Source organism: Gymnoscopelus braueri (assembly GCF_963280865.1).
Source record: "Gymnoscopelus braueri genome assembly, chromosome: 4".
NCBI classification, from domain to species: domain Eukaryota; kingdom Metazoa; phylum Chordata; class Actinopteri; order Myctophiformes; family Myctophidae; genus Gymnoscopelus; species Gymnoscopelus braueri.
Window position 1 is genome coordinate 16,316,293 of NC_137605.1, and position 16,701 is coordinate 16,332,993.

Sequence of the window (16,701 nt, forward strand, 5' to 3'; positions counted from 1 at the left end):
TCAGAATATAGTACTTTAACCTTTTTAACAAAACAAAAAAAATACCCAAAAATATCACTTACCCTACCTTTAAGCTAGGTCCAATTTGTATGTAAATGAAGCCATGATTTAAGATAAACTTTCAAATTCAGTTGGGAATTCAGGGATTTAAGATCACTGGCAGAGCATTCCACTGAGTAGTGGCTGCATAATAGAAAGCATTCTTACCCTTGAGTGTTTTGAATTTTGGGGGTAAAGGTCATAGGAACTCCCCCTGGTGGAGTACCTATAGCATCTCTTACTCTGGATAAGTAGTTGAGCAAGTACTTAATGGGAACTAATGAGGATCTTGAAAACCAGACGCAATGAAAGGTGGGAGACTCTCTCTTCCACTCTGCGCCATATAGACTGCTGAAGTGATCAGAGGTTAAGTGAGTGCTGGGGTGCAACTTAAGTAGCAACCTGACATGCTTATTTTTAGAGGTCTGCAATTTTGTCTTCAGAGATTTGGAGATGCCAGTGTACCATCAAGTGCAAGCGTAGTCAAAGTGGCACTGAATCGCGGCACCAGCTTTCCAGTGTGTTTGCAGACTTGGAAGGGAAGATTGTGCTCAACAATGAAAGATGTGAACTAAACCTCTGCCGTCTGTTCTTGTCACCTTGTCAAATGTCCAATGTCCTTGCACCTTTCCTTGCGCTTTGCCTCCCTGCATGCTGTGGTCCCTGAAAGTAGTGACATACGCAATTTAAGTTATATTTCAAAGATTTACCTGTTTGCGCTCAATGCATTGTTTCATCAATGTTGTAAACGCATTAATTTAAGCCAGTAAATAGATGATGCTTTGCTCAACTGAACCAGCTGGCTATTACCTTCAGAATTGTTTTAACTATTTGCTACAGTTACCTCCTGTGTGTATAGTGCAATATAGAAAGTACATTAATTGATGTAAATATGTATTCCTTATTCTCTTCCTTCATGTACAGACAGATTATAGATAGATTATAGATAGACAGATATGTTTTTTGCCAGACCCAAGGGGTCGGGCTTACATGAGGCTTTGTATCTGTTTTCTCCATACATGGGCATGGTCACTTTGTCCCCCGGCCCCAGCCAAAAAAGTCTGTCCCCCTTTCGTCACGAACTATTCATGACATGTCACAAAAATAATAAAATGATTTATGCTTTTCAGTTATAAAGTGGTTTGTAGGTGTGTTACATACTAGGACTTCATTCTGGGTCTGGCAGAACCAGGTCTCCTGGTCTTGTTTTTTAATAAAAGACTATTTTTTAATCCATAGAGCCGCAACATAAATTTTCAGTGTACAAGCCTTTTTTTTGTTTATGTACTGTGAAATGGTGCTAGACAAGTTCATTCTGTGTGGTTAGGCAATATCTGCCAATTCTATGTCAATGTTTTTGTCATGCTGTGGTTGTTTAAATCGATGTACATTTCAACAGCTGGATCCCATGGGACAAGAGGGTCTGGTCTGCAGGGGCCCTTGGATCAACTGAAATGGGGAGACCGTCGGAAAATAAAATGTCAACGTTGTTCATGAACCTTTTCATGATATGATCTTTTTCTGCCTTTATTCATAGTTTCATAGTAGAGATGGACAGGAAACAGGGGGAAGAGAGCTGGGGAGAGACATGCAGCAAAGACCGTCGGTAACGGGACTCGACCCCGCGTTGCGCTGTCAGGCTTATGACTGAGCCTAGGACCTCTAGGCCAGGTCCCACCGTTGTTCATGAACTTTAGCTTACAATCTCCATCTCGCTCCACTCCATTCAGTCACATTTATAGAGACTGAATGTGTCATTTCCTTTTGGCTTGTTTTTTCTGTTACTTTACATGGAAGTTGTTATGGTCCTTCACTGTTCTGTGCTACATGTATGTTTCCATTGGATTGGTATGAACTGAATTCCTGAAAATGTACAGTAAATGTGATGTAATTTCGTTGTAGTCCACGCTAGTCCACGTTGATAAGACTAAATTAGACTAGTTTCTTAGAATGTCTGTCTGTTGTCAGACAAGTGATTACTGAAGGTGCTGAGCCAAACTGGAAGTGCGTACGGTCTGGTCTTTGATGTCAGAATAAGAGAAAGAATACTGATGTAAATGTGAACAGGGCCGAAATTGTATCACTTTTGACTTGCCAATATCTTGAAGATATAGCACACTTATACTTATCCTTTCAATAAATAATTCGTATCAAATTCACAACAATAAAATATCAATGCACAATAAAGTACGGGGTGCGTAATTATTGTGAATCCAATCTGAATAATTCTGTTTAACGACTACGTCACCTTTTGTAAAGAGAAAGGTCCCCTATATGCACACTTTTTCCTTTTCAGGCTTTCACAGGTTCAGGTTATACTGGTAAGTTTAGAATACTTTTGGTTTGAGAACACAACACTTAGAAAATCCCGTGAGGAACTGGACACGGAAACATTTGTATCAAAAAGGTAAGTCACAATTTATTAGGTCCCTATTACAATGGCATCTGTGCCTTAAAATCAATCAAAATAAACACTATACTAATAAAATCCTAACTAATACACACAGCAATTTATAAAGTTGTGCAAACTACGCAAGGGTCTTATTCAAAGGGGTTTCACTTAACAGGGGGTTCTCTGCAACAAATACTTCATAAGTAAAGTGCGGTGCCAAAAAAGTGCTTTGGATACTCAACACGGTTCGTTCAAGGGGTAATGCTGCATGTCCATATATGGGGGTGTATAGGAAGAGGATTTTAGCCAGCCTTCTTTGTCTTTCTTCTTTCTCTCCGTCTGAAATTATAGAGATTTGGACCAGTTCACTGTGCATTTACAATATACATTGCGTCGTCTCAGGCAGTGGTTATACAGGGATACGTTGGGTTTTCCGGTACTTACTCGCCAGCCAGGCTTTTTACACCTGGCGCTGAGTTAGTTGCGTATGCAATGTTATCGCCACTTCCTCAGTCTCGTCGCTCCTTACATGGTCTGGTCTCGCTCGTCTCATGTGGTCATCTCCTTATATGGTCTGGTCTTGCTCTCTTCCTCCCCTTCGGTTCAATCGCTTTCTCCTTCTTTTCCTCGAATGTAGGCACACCTCGGCTTCCAAACTCCTAGGTGGCTGGTGTGTCTACACTCACGTATTCGTTCACTCTGCTCCGTGTCTCCGCACAACCTTCCCCTCTGCTGTCCTTCTCCTTCTGTCACCTTGCTCTCTCTTGGTGCTCTGCTTCTCCTTCAAACTGTCCCGCCTCCACTTTTGTACCTGTCAAACCACACCTCTCTTCTCTTTCATTTGTTGTCTGGGGACATTGGCCATGACCGTGTCCTTGGGCGTGACCTCCTTCAGCCAGTTATAGTTCTTGGTGAAAATAGACTAAGGGACCGGGGGGAAAACAATTGTAGATACCACAGTGCAATTAATGTTATACAGAAAATTAATAAGATAATGGCGTTAGGTAAAACATTTACCCAAAAAATAAGAAAACCCCCGTTTCAACGTTGTCACATAAACACTACAAAATATGTCCTACTGACACGTTCCTAATACGCTCTGACTAATGAGAACGCTAGTACTTTTATAGTTTGTGTTTTTCTTTAACTTTTATTATGATCCCTTTGCTGATGGGATATGTTTTGTAAAAACTGAAAATTCAATAAAACATTTAAATCATAAAAACCTACATGCCAGGACTTATGAGGCAAGTCGTCCCTGCTGGAATCCATGCGGTTGGAAAGTAAACAAGCAATACATTCCTGAGACGAACAAGACCTCTGTGAGCAGTGTCTGTGCAGAAGTGATCAGTGATGTGGTTCTAGCCTTTAGATATCCCCAGACTAGTACTGAGTGTTAGAAACAAACAATAAAGCGCGGCACATCCACTCACTAAAGAGACTAATTGAGTGTTGACATGGTGGGAAGGTAGATTGAAAATAAAATAAGGTGTCAGAGTGTAATTATCAAGAGGTCATTTGTGTGTTGGCTGCAGTGTTACCGTCTGATTCTCTCTGACCCCAATGTGAGCAGCAGCCATCTGCTCTCTTGTCCAGCAACCTCTATCTCAGACACAGGGAATTAAGCCGGCCAGCTACGCCCTGGTTAGGACCAAGGACAAGTGTGTGTTGGGGGGGATTAATGGATCCGGTACAGTATGTGTGCTGTGTTGGCAATGAGTCACCGGATTTCTTATCATGTTTCTTAACCACTTTCAACCTATTTTGGGCATGTCATTACTCATTATAGGCCCAATATTTTTGCTTGAACAATTGTGAAAATAGCCGAGCTACAAGCTCACAACGCATCGCAACTCACGTGTTGTGAGCTTGTAGATCGGCTATTTTCGTGTGACACCATATAATGAAGTACAAGTACTACAATGACAAACCACAATTCACTCTTCCAAACTGCCCCAGTGTCAGTGTTTCCCTACATCAGATTCGGCAACCTTTTCAGGTTTTCCAAGGCTGCCGTGATCACCCAATGCCAGACGGTGAAAACCACCACTGCTTTTACATCTTATTATAGGCTACTAATTAGAATAATACAAGCACATAATAAGTCAATAATTGAATATGAATAATAAAGGTAAGATAAATTCTTACTATCATGGGGAGAACTGTTGTATGCACATCAAACAATAATGGTTAATGGTTTGATGAATTAATTGATGATCACTGCCTCCTAAATGCCGATGCCGTGCAGAGGTGCCAATAATGTCAACACATCCAGATGGGCCAAGAGGGAGTGGTCATCCCAGAAGGAGGTAGGGATGGAGGAGGCATAAAGAAAAGGAGAGGTGGAGAGGATGAAGGAGGGTTAGAGAGAGAGAGAGAGAGAGATGATATCACTCCCCTGGAGTAAATCTCTGTCAATCTGGTCAGGGCTTGAACAGGACTACTAACTAGCCACTCACTAACACGCTGCATGTCTACCTACAAGACTTCATCCACAGAGCAGTACTAAGGTATGGAGATGCTTCATTAAGGACTGGATCTAGTCTAGTTTGGTGGTGTGTACTGGTCATTTGTAATGTTTGTGTTCTAGGAATGGATGTTTACACTATGATTGCATTTTTCTGTTAAGTCTCTGGTGAAACATCAGCTAAATGACAAGAAATGTTCAATACTGATGTAGTCACAGGAACAAGTATTAGGACAGGATCATACGTTACTAAACTTTGGCGAATACATTTGGTGTAGAGGGGAGAAGAAGCGGTCCAAGTACAGAGCCAACTCCGGTCCAATGTCATAAATAATCTGCCCTATTTCATCCCACTGGGGAAATTCAGTGCTGCCCACAGAGGAGAGCAGTTATGGGTTAAGTGTCTTGCTCAGGGACACCTCGACACATTGCCAGGGCTGGGAATCAAACCACAGGTTGGCTCTACCCATTCAGCTATGGCCAATTTACTAAGTCTAGACTCTAGGGTTTAAGTGGTTAATAGGAGGCTGAGCACTACTGTAGCCTACTTCTTTTGTGGATATGAAAGCTATTTTTCGCTTTAAATGACTCAATCACAGAAATACCTGTTTTACATGATCGTACCATCCTAACCTAATGTGTCACAGCTGGCCAGAAGCAGATGTTCTCATCCACATACATAGTAGCCTGTAGCAAGTGCATGTTGTCTTTTTTGGACAAGACACTTTGCAGAAGTCATCTGAACTGACAAGTGGTCACATTTTCCTAATGTCCTAGTCACATATGAACTATTTTGATTTTGCTCTACTTATCCAGCTACATTCATAGATAATTGGTATGGAACAAATTGACTCGACATTGTACTGTATAGGTGCCTCAAAAGCTTTTGTGAGGAGGAGAGGACCTGTATTTAATTGTGAAATGTAAGCTACAGATAACGTAGTGTTTTGGTCAACTTTATCTAATCTACACACAGAGTTTGATCATATTACTCTAAATATCTTGCAGAAGTCTTCATTGAGAAGAGTATAGGCTATAAAACTATTGAGAAAGTGGAAAAAATAGGACTATTGCCTAATACTGTAATACAGATAGGATTATTGAACCTTAAACACCCCAGCCCTATATACTTCCATCTTGCAACAAATAGCAAAAATAGCCATTGAGATGCAACATTCCAAAGGATTGGAAATATATATTTTTTAATAATTTGCTTACAATTCTTTTTTTTATATTTTGAGAATTTGCCCAAAATAGGGATGCCGATGTTAATGTTGTTAATCACACAGCTGAATGAGGCAATCAGGATTTAATTTGGGACTAATCACGCTACCTTAATGCCCACTTTGACCATATGGCACACAACCAGGATTCATGGATTACTTACAAAGGCATACACACTTGAACTCACATTACACATGCATGGATAAGCAAGCACATGTACACACAGGCAAGCATAACCTATGTATGCACGAGAGCACATGCACGCACGCACGCACGCACACAAGGTCAAGGAAGCCCACTTATCTCTGACCAAGTTACTCCCAACAAATGGTTGCAATTAGGCTAATTGAGTGACCTGTGAGAGATAATAAACTTAGCGCTAAATAATGGAGATTGAGTGTGACAGTGACAGTCCTCTGCCTGACCATCTGTCTCTGCTTTAAAGCCTGTGAATAAAGGCTTCATTTATGCTCTGTGTTTTACGGCGAAGTATAAATCGGGCTTAACACAGACAAGGAAAGGGGTTGAAGCTACAGGTGGTGAAGTCTATGCTGATTGCTGAACTTTATACAGAGCAAAGTTATTTTGCATTTTTCATTCTTTTTGTTAACAATTTCAGATTAGTGTTTTTTTAAAGTGGATTTGATAATTTCGATTTTATTTTGTCATATTCAACCAAAATAAAGACTAACTCAAATGTATTTTTAGTTTAATTTTTTTAATTAATTTTAGTTAACTATAATAACCTTCATTATACAGAGCTCGTTCTCAGCTCAGGTAAAATTGTAGAATTTTGGATGGAAGTGGATCATGTAAAATGCCTCTTGATTTCCGAAATGAGTTACTCTCGAACTCTGTCTTTGAATTTATGGCATGGAATTTCAACCACCATACGCGTTAACAATTTATTTGCGGAATAGATTGATTGCTATTTTTCACAGCACATTCACAAAACATGACTCCAACAGTTAAGGGAAGGGTAATCCACACTCAAAACACACACACACACACACACACACACACACACACACACACACACGAAGCAACAGGTGGTGTCTAAGCCATAACTGTCACCTCATGTGCCGTCCATTTTAAATGACCGTTTGTAACACACACGGGATGTTAACCACATCCTAATTCAAGTGTTGTTTAAAATGTTTCACCCCCCCCCCCTTGTAAAGCTCACAACGTATATAGTATATTATCTTGACGCATTGTGAGCTTGTAGATTGTCCATTTGTCATACAATTTGGTTCATCATCCGGTCTGGTCAGTCTGTGTTGAAGTCTCCCATAGCAAGGCACTAGCCCCCAACTGCTCCCCAAGTGTCATATTAATGGCACTCCACCCCCACTAGTGAATACGAGTTAAATGCAGAGGACAAATTTCACATTATGTGCAAATGTACAGTCACAAATACCCCCAAAACAACAAGGGGACTAAAATATCATATATAAGTACAGTAGTTAACAGTACAGCACATACACCCTACAACCCACTGTAGGTGTCAAACAATATAGCAATAGCCTTTATTGCCTGTTCATTGTCTTGTCTACACCAGCTCTGTGTTCTAGGCTCATATCTCATCCTCCATACAGCACAATGTGTTTTCTTCCAGGCCAATCCCTCAATTAATCCCTAAAGCCAATTAGTACATCTACCGTGGTGGAGTGATACAGTTAGCATATACTGCTATGAAATACTGCTATTCAACATATTATGCAGAAAATATACTGTTGTGTTTCATCAAGCAAAAGGCTGACAAAAATCACAAATGTTTGAATGACTTCCATTGAATACTCAGGGCAGTATGTGGCCTTGGGCTGGTCAAGATATCACCCTTCAGCCTAGAAGACCGGGGTCCCCCAGGGCCCAATAAGTGGCCCCCTACCTTTTCCCCCCTACACCAAATATCTTAGCCGAAAATAGCTGATCTACAAGCACATAAAGCGTTGTATAGAAACGCGCTGTGGGCTTGTATAGATCTGTCTATTTCCACTGAATGTTCGCCCCCAGAATAGGGCCGCTAGGATGACTAACTTCTGATGTTTGACTTACAGGGTCGTTCACATTTCTTGCCACGCAGAAGATGAGAGAACAAGAATTATATCTACGCTAAGACGTCTGGCTGTCTTTGTTACCTCACCCCCAGATCAGATGCCACAACTAGAATACAATCAGCGTAACCGCTAACGTCGGTGGCATAGCACATCAGAAATGAAGTCTCGCTTGTCGTTTCGGTCATCTGAAGGGAATAGAGGAAACATGAGGAGTTCTCCATTCCTGAGCGCTGTACTTTCACTCCTCCTCTGCACCGTGTCTGCGAGTACGGGCCCCGACTACGGAGCCCACCCGCGCTTCATATGCACCCCTATCCCCGTGGACGCGGACCCCGCCTGCTTCGGGGGGCCAGGCATGGGGGGATCAGGTGCCAGCGTGGGCCCAGGGCCCCACGGGACACCATCAGGGGCAGCTGGAGGAGGACCTTCCCCTTCGGGCTGGTGGGGGATGCCAGAGGAGGCCCAGGCCACCATCCTCCACCTTAGGGAGAGCCTGCTCAAGGAGAGGGAGACCATCTTGGAGCAGCGGGAGACCATCAGGGAGCTGAACGCCAAGCTCACCCTGTGCGAGGGCTTTGGTCGGCACATGACGGCCGACGACGACCACAGCGGCCTCACCCGCCACCGCCTCCAGGGGCCGGCCTCGCGCTCCCGACACGGCGGCGTAGGGCTGAGGTTGGGCGGTCACCGCGGTAGCAACCAGCCGGGGTATCGCGGTAGCAACCTCTTACCGGACGCACCGCACCACTCCGCGGTGGGAGGGCACCGGTCAAGCGCGGGTCACGTCGGAGACGACAACAGCGGCGCCAGGAAGGATAAACACACCATCACCATGACGACAGCAGGGGAGATGACTTCATCGCCAGAGCAGATGGACCGCATGCTGCAGGCCCTCAAGGAGCGGCTGGGTAACCTCCAGGTGAGAAACACAAACGGGAAATATCATATCGTTGCGGTCAGGTGGAAAACTTCTATGTCCAAAACGGTCACTTTCAGCAACTGGAAAAAATTGTTCCAATGGATCCAATGTATAGTTATTATTTAGTCACAAGCTCTTGTTACTACTTTTCATTAGTTATTTATAAAACCCACAAACAAACTTAACATATTTTTCCAAAATAGTGAAAATAGTAGATTTACAAGGTCACAACGCGTTGCGAAGCGTTGTAAGCTTGTGGATCAGCTATTTTTGCACAACACTCTTGTACGGTGAAGTAGGGCAGTAGTAGTAGGCAGTAGTAACATAAAAAGTTGAAATATATCAAGGAATACATTTCAAGGGTTTTATTGTCACATGCTTACAACACTGCAGCCTCAGGCAGTGGAATGTGGAACTGAATGGTAATACTACGGAATAAATGGGGTCACAGTGAAAAGAAGCATCTATGTGAACAAAGTAAAATAAAAGCAAGACATTTATGATTTTTTTAAATAAATGCAGAGGAACTAATTGTATCAAATCTGGATCTGAGACCCCTTTTACTCCTTTCATTAAACACCTAAATTGTTATTTGACCGGGGTCCCCCATGGCTCTATAGTAGGTCAGCACCTTTTTTTCCTCTTTACACCAAATCACTTCAAGAAAATAGCTCATCTATAAGCTAACAACGTAAATGGGACCTAAGTGGCCTTAGATTCCTTCTCATTTGAAGTCAGAGGACTTTTTGTGTTTGATCAAATCAACCAGAGTCCCAAAATAGTACAACAAATCATTACTTTGTGTAAAACTATTGGCAAGAGAACTACTGTCTATCTGTGTCCCCATCATGAGATAAATGGATCAGGAAGTATTATATTATAGTGTACATATAAGCTCTGGAAAGGACAGACAAAGCACCAGGTCACTTTTTTTAATTGGCCTCGAGAAAGTTGGCTTAAATAGATTTGGCAAACATTTGACTGTCTGTCTTCCCCTCCAGCTATAATCTCTCTCTCTCTCAGTCTCCATCCATCCACCCATTTCTCTTTCTTGGACCTATTCACAGTAGCCACAGGGGGTGTAGGGCTGTGCAGGTTTAAGATAATCAGCACTGATTACAGTGATCTCCATTGACAGACTGGTAATCAGGCCACACACCAGCTAAAAGCTTGCTTGGATTACCTGGCCGGTCGAAGAGAAAGAGAGAGAGAGAGAAAGATTGTATTGAACCCAGGACAGACGTAATGGTGTGGCTGTACCACACCATTACACACTAGAAGGTGCCCCTTCATTTGACTACTTAAGCTCCATTTTAAGCACGTGGCCCACATGAATTCCAGTGCATGTCAGCATAAGATAACAAGACATACTGATTTGTAAAAAGCATTCAAATATACACATCTGAAAATCGGACAGTGTCCCCTACATGCTCAATCCTGCCTGTTGCGAATGTGTTCGCATCACCTGGTGTTAACCAGTTGAACCCCCGCATCCATTATTCTGGGTGGGAACATTGGCCCAAAAATAGCAGATCTAGATTGGCTATTTTTGGGAGAGAAATTTGATGTAGATGGAAAAAAGCAGTCCAAGTACAGTTGTAACTGAGTCTAACCCAAGTCTAGAGGATTTAAGTGGTTAATAACGTGCGTGTGTGTGTGTGTCAGCAGAAGAGGAACATGTCCAGTGCGTACTCCAGCTCTCTGAAGGACCTCCTCCAGAGGAAGATCACAACCCTGGAGCAGCAGCTCCACCCACCACACCCCGACACCTCGGCCCTCAGCAGCCCCGATCACCACGACGACCATGACGATGATGATGGCGAAGGTCACCATGACCACGACGACGGCCACGATGATGACAGCCACCCAGACGACCACGATGATGACGATGGTCACCATGAGGACATGGAGCACGGCGACCCTCACAAAGACTATGATGATGGAGATGGCGACGGTATCCACGACGAAGACCACGACGAAGGTCACCATGGTAACGAGGACGACGGCTACGGTTACGTGGCGCAGACGGGATACAGGCCGCACTCAAACAAACTGGAGACCCTATTGAGCCAGCTCCACCTGTCAGGTACCTAAACACTCTGGAGTCTGGACTGATACACAATATTATATCAGTGCTTTAGACATTTTGACTTGTCACTTGTTTCTGTGTGCCTGCATGAAGTTAACTGTACAGCAGCTGTCCATGCTGGCACACATTAACACCTAAATGAAACACACCCACAATTAGTGTTGTTTTAATGCATTTAGCCATACGCACATGATCAAAATGTCTGCTGTGAAAAGGGTCTACTGCCAATGCAGCAACAGGAAAATGGAAATTATAATACTTAAAGTAATACTAGGTAACTTTTTCAACAAAACTAAAGTTAAATTGTATATCTTTTGTGAGTGGCAAAAGTTTCCACTCCATGAATTTCACCCCCGAAAGCCTTTTATACATATATTTTCTATTGAACGGTGATAGGGGTGTCTTTCCCGCGAAAATGACGCGGAAGCGGAAGGGCACCGGTTTCCTGTTTGGCCAGGAACTACCGCACCGGTTTCCTGTTTGGCCAGGAACTACCGCGATAATAACAAAAAGGAAACTCACGCTGATTTTAAGAGATTGTATGATTTGAAGATCGAAAAAAAAAACTGAAAAAGAAAACACAGCTCACGGTAACTAAAGCTCCACTGGCTAAGAGAAACGATCCACAGATCGTATAAAACAATTAAAAGAACGCTTTTTGAAACGCTTCCGTCTTCCGGTGAAAACAAATGGAATTCTGGGTAACAGAGGAATAAACAAACGGCTTGCAGTGACGGTAATGACCAGCAGAGGCTGCTAAAAATCGTTATTTGTGGACTTGCAATGTATAACTTTAAGTAGAAACATTAATAACCGTAAACAAGCAAAAAACTATGTATGTGTACATGTGTATACACTAGCTACAGACACTTAAGACAAAAAAGGTACAACCCATTTTGGGCGGGAACCCCTATTTGTAACTATACCTTTCAGGACGGGAACCCCTTTTGGGGTTCTTGTTGCTATGTACAGTATATAGCAACATACATCTGTTGTAACTTTTGAATAAATATTTCAAGTTTTTCGGAAAACTTAGGTCAGGATTTAGAAGGCGTTTTTAGAATCGGCCTCAGGTCTAAATGGGTTAACCACTTAAAACCCTATATATACTTTGCTGTACGACAACTAGCGAAAATAGCTGATCTTGCGACACGTTGCAGGCTTGTAGATCTGATATTTTCGCGATGACGTTTTATATTACTTTTACCCTTTTAAGTCTTTGAAAATGTGTTCCTCAATAGGGACGTCAGGGTTAAAGGGGTTAACTGTGGTGCTGTTGAGGTGGTTTGGAGTAAGACATAGATAGTACAAGATGACTGTGTCTGTACTGTATGACTACCAGATCCAAATGTGCAATACAGGACATCTACTACTATATATATATATATATTCAGTCAAATTCCTCTGGATAAATAATTGCTAAAATGACCATGATATTACATTTCCAATGACTAAATCATAGACTAACCTCTGTCCTTTACCCTGCAGGTCCCAACAGGAAGAAGGTAGAGAGTCCCGACTCCTTCCAGATCGGCTTCCCCATGCGGACAAACTACATGTACAGCCGGGTGAAGAGGACCCTGCTGAATGAGATCTTTGCCCTGACTCTATGTCTGTGGATCAAGGGTGGCACCGGCCCCGGTCTGGGGACCCCGTTCTCCTACTCCGTCCCGGGACAGGCCAACGAACTGGTGCTGATCGAGTGGGGGAGCAACCCCATGGAGCTTCTGGTAGACGACAAGGTGAGAGAGAGGAGACTAGAACCTACTGGCTAGTCTGACTGCACAAATATGAGTGCAAACTAAAGCTATTGGGATGAGGCTGTTACACTTTGTCTACTGCTGTGGCTCTCAATCATTTTCATATAAAAAAAAACCCATATTGATATGTGTTCGGCTGCGGACCCCCATCTGAAAATATTTTGTGCCAGGGACTGCCATGAGAGAAGATTTGCGTTTATTTTTCCAAATTTGCGTCGCAGCACGTGGTGAGGTTGTAGAATAAAATAGGGTTAAAAAGAAAGAAAGAGGTTTCAAAACAAACAAAAACAATCCCTCTCTTTTGAGGTTAACCCCCTCACCGTGGGCCACTGTACCTGTATGTGACTACCACCCTCCACCTGTTGTCTAAGCTGCTACACATGTCATTAAGAGGGATGAACCAATAGCATAAGGCCAGTGGGGCAGTAGAACATGGTTGACTCAAAGGTCACTGGGCTGCTTTAGCTCAGTGTTGAACCACTACACTGGCAACAAGAGCAGTCCTTAACCACTTAAAGACGACCTGAAAGTGTATTTTTAGAGTACAGAGCGGTGCCCGTCTCAGCCAATCACAGAGATGGGGGGGTTGAGGTTGACCCACATGGAGCTTCCAACCTCCATACACCATGCAAATGCACATCTTTTACCCAGCTATGAGCACTAATTCTGGGCATGCGAGTACTATGACTCGCCTGGAGGTCACGTCGGACCACAAAGTAAAAAAAAGAAAAACCAAGCAAGGCAGCGCTGAATCAAGTTTCTGTTACTGCAGTGCCCATTTCTCACCTCAAATGTTTTCAGAAACATATTTTAGTGTGTATTCAGCTTTAAAAAGAGACTGTAGCAGCCATGTTTGCTCCATTCAAGCTGCAGCACTGCCCTCTAGTGTCTAGTATAATGAATTATACAGTAGCTTTGTGTGGAAGACTATGCTGTGACATTATTGGGTCAAATTGGTTGGTACCTGCTGATGTAAGCAGGCATGATATTTTTGTTTGTCAGGAAGTAATTGAGATTGAACTTTTGATATGAAAAAGCTTTTTTTTTTGGCATGTATATTGTTAACTCTGTCCCCATTATGACAACGGATATGCTCTGAGGGGGGGGGGGGGGGGAACATATTTTTCAATTCAGCTGAAGAAAAACAATCACCAATGTGTAAAGTAGGCTTGCTGACAACTAGTGTTCTCTTCAAAAAAGTCAGACAAACTCTGTATGGATAAGTACATTTGGCAATATAAACAGTACGGATATATTCTGTCTTATGTAGGGATCCTTAGTGACTCTTTCACAGTGTTTTAGCCATAACAGACTGTGGTAGAAACATAGATTCATACTCCATACTGTCAGTTTTCTAGGCTCAGTCTCTAGTTGTATTTCTTTCTTTCTCCAACTAAGTATATACTGTAGGCAGGGTTTAAGTGACCATCTCCACAGAGATGCGCTATGGAGTGACTCACCATGTCCACCTTGACCTCTGCTCTCAGGCGGTGACGTTGCCCCTGTCTCTGAGTGACGGGCAGTGGCACCACGTGTGTGTGACATGGTCAACGCGGGAAGGACAGTGGGAGGCCTACCAGGACGGTGTCCAAAGGGGATCCGGGGACAGCCTTTCTCCCTGGCACCCCATCAAACCTGGAGGGGTGTTCATCATTGGACAGGAACAGGTAAAGATGTACTGTATTTATGACATATCACTCTTTATACAATAAGTACAGTTCATAATGTTTTTATTTATCTATAAATGAACAGTTCAGGCAAGTTGAAACCATTCACTTAACGAGTACAGAATATGCCAAAACACACCTCACTTTAAGTGTGCAAGTGAGTTCAAGTGGGATTGATGAAAATTATTCATTATATTTTTTGTGTTAACATTTTGAATTTGAATTTTTTGTGTTAACATTTTGAAACCTGCAAAGCATAATATACTTTTCACGGAGTGGATTGATATGATCAATGTTTTCACTGTTCACATCTCATATCTCCTGTCCACCCAGTTCCTTCAAACAAACATTTTCTCAAAAACACTGAGTTGAAGTTGAGTTGTTCCTCTTCATTATTTACATATTGTCTAATATGAACTGTCAGGTTCAAGAAAGAACTTGTGTCCAGCTGTCTGTCTGAATCACAGCCAGAACTCCCCACAATATAGTCACATGGCAGTATTTTGCATTCAGCAGCACCCTCCTTTGATTCCTTTCCTTCCTTGGTCTAATAAAATACAAAGAGCGTTCCCTTACCTGAATTCTACCTGTGCCTCCCGTTTGACCTCTTCAGGACACCCTGGGCGGCCGTTTCGATGCAACCCAGTCCTTTGTGGGGGAGATCTCAGACCTGCAGATGTGGTCCCATGTCCTGACGGCCAGTGACATCCACAGTCTGGCCTCCTGCGGCAGCCACCTCACGGGAGACGTCATCACCTGGTCTGAGACGGAGCTTGAGCTTCACGGAGGGGTCTCAGTATACCCCTTTGACCCCTGCCACTAACGGACAACAGCCCTCTACGTTCTCAGTGGTCTGCACCAAACAGCCATAATAGACACCGGAGGAGAGGATGTAAAACATGAGCTCTGTCTAAACGTATTACATCTACAGTACCGGTGATACTGTCAAAATACAAACATTTAAATGCCTTCCTTTGAACTCAACCAAAGACATTTTGTGGTAATGTATTTGACAATGTAGGCCTCCTACATGTGCTGCCCGGGGTAGGCCTATGTGTTGAATGATGGATTTATGTTAATTGTGTGAATGGACTGGTTTGGGCTTCAATATTGGTGATGTAGCACAAACATTTCTGTTTAATTTCTTTACGGGAACAAGTGAACAGTTTATCTATGACATATTGTCATATTGTGAATAAGATCAAATAGTAGATTTGCCTTTTGATTTTTAAGTTTGCTAAGTTTTTAGCTTTAACTAGTTATTCTACTAGAATAAAGTTGATTTTATTTGTCTTTTTTTTTTGTAAAGCGACTGAGTACCGAGAAAAGCGATATACAAATTGGATGTATTATTATAGATACTGGTATTTTATAATGAAATTACCAGGCTTCATGTGGGTTTTCTTATCATTGTAATGAGGTAGAAAAATGTCACTAGTACTAGATGAGTGTTGTGAACGGATGCTGGAAAATGGTTTCCATGAAAAATACAGCTAACTGACCAAAGACCAAAGATATAGTACATATAACTAGAACGAATTAGTTTGAACATTGTTTTTATCCTGTATAATTGTTTTTTTTACTCTTTTTTTTATTAACCTAGACATCTTACGTTTATTAGGATTTATGTCTATTTCATGAGAACTGCATGAGATTCTGAACATAAATTCGGTTTGGCACTTGTTTAATTTCTCCTGGGCTGTATACTAGGCCCCCTCCCTTTTACCTTCTACACCAAATCTGTTTGCTGAAAATAGCCAATCGACAAGCTCACAACGCGTTGGTATTCAAACACTTTGTGAGCTTATAGATTGGCTATTGCAGAATGGTCACCTACTTGCCCAGAATAGGGAAACTAAGGGTTCATGTGGTTAAGACGTCACTGCTCCCACAGCCATTAGATGGAGCCCTGGCCTTACGTTTCAAAGGGGCAAGGTCTGTCATAACATGATTCTAATGTGTTTCTGGAGACCCCAGTGTTGGTGACCCGTTATCGACATCCAACTTCGCTTTCATCTGATGTCCATGACAGGCCCACATATCATCACACCCATGATACATGTCACAGAGGTTTTTAGAGGATT

At 42.5% G+C, this 16,701-nt stretch overlaps 1 protein-coding gene across 1 annotated transcript; it reads left to right on the plus strand.

Annotated features, from left to right (window-relative positions):
* Positions 1-8,387: 8,387 nt before the first annotated feature.
* Positions 8,388-15,440, plus strand: LOC308083476 (uncharacterized protein; the record flags this gene model as incomplete). The annotated part of the gene is made up of 5 exons (XM_080425790.1): positions 8,388-9,101; positions 10,770-11,187; positions 12,679-12,932; positions 14,438-14,617; positions 15,231-15,440. The coding sequence occupies 5 exons, from the start codon at positions 8,388-8,390 to the stop codon at positions 15,438-15,440; spliced, it is 1,776 nt and encodes a 591-aa protein (XP_080281916.1).
* Positions 15,441-16,701: the final 1,261 nt, after the last annotated feature.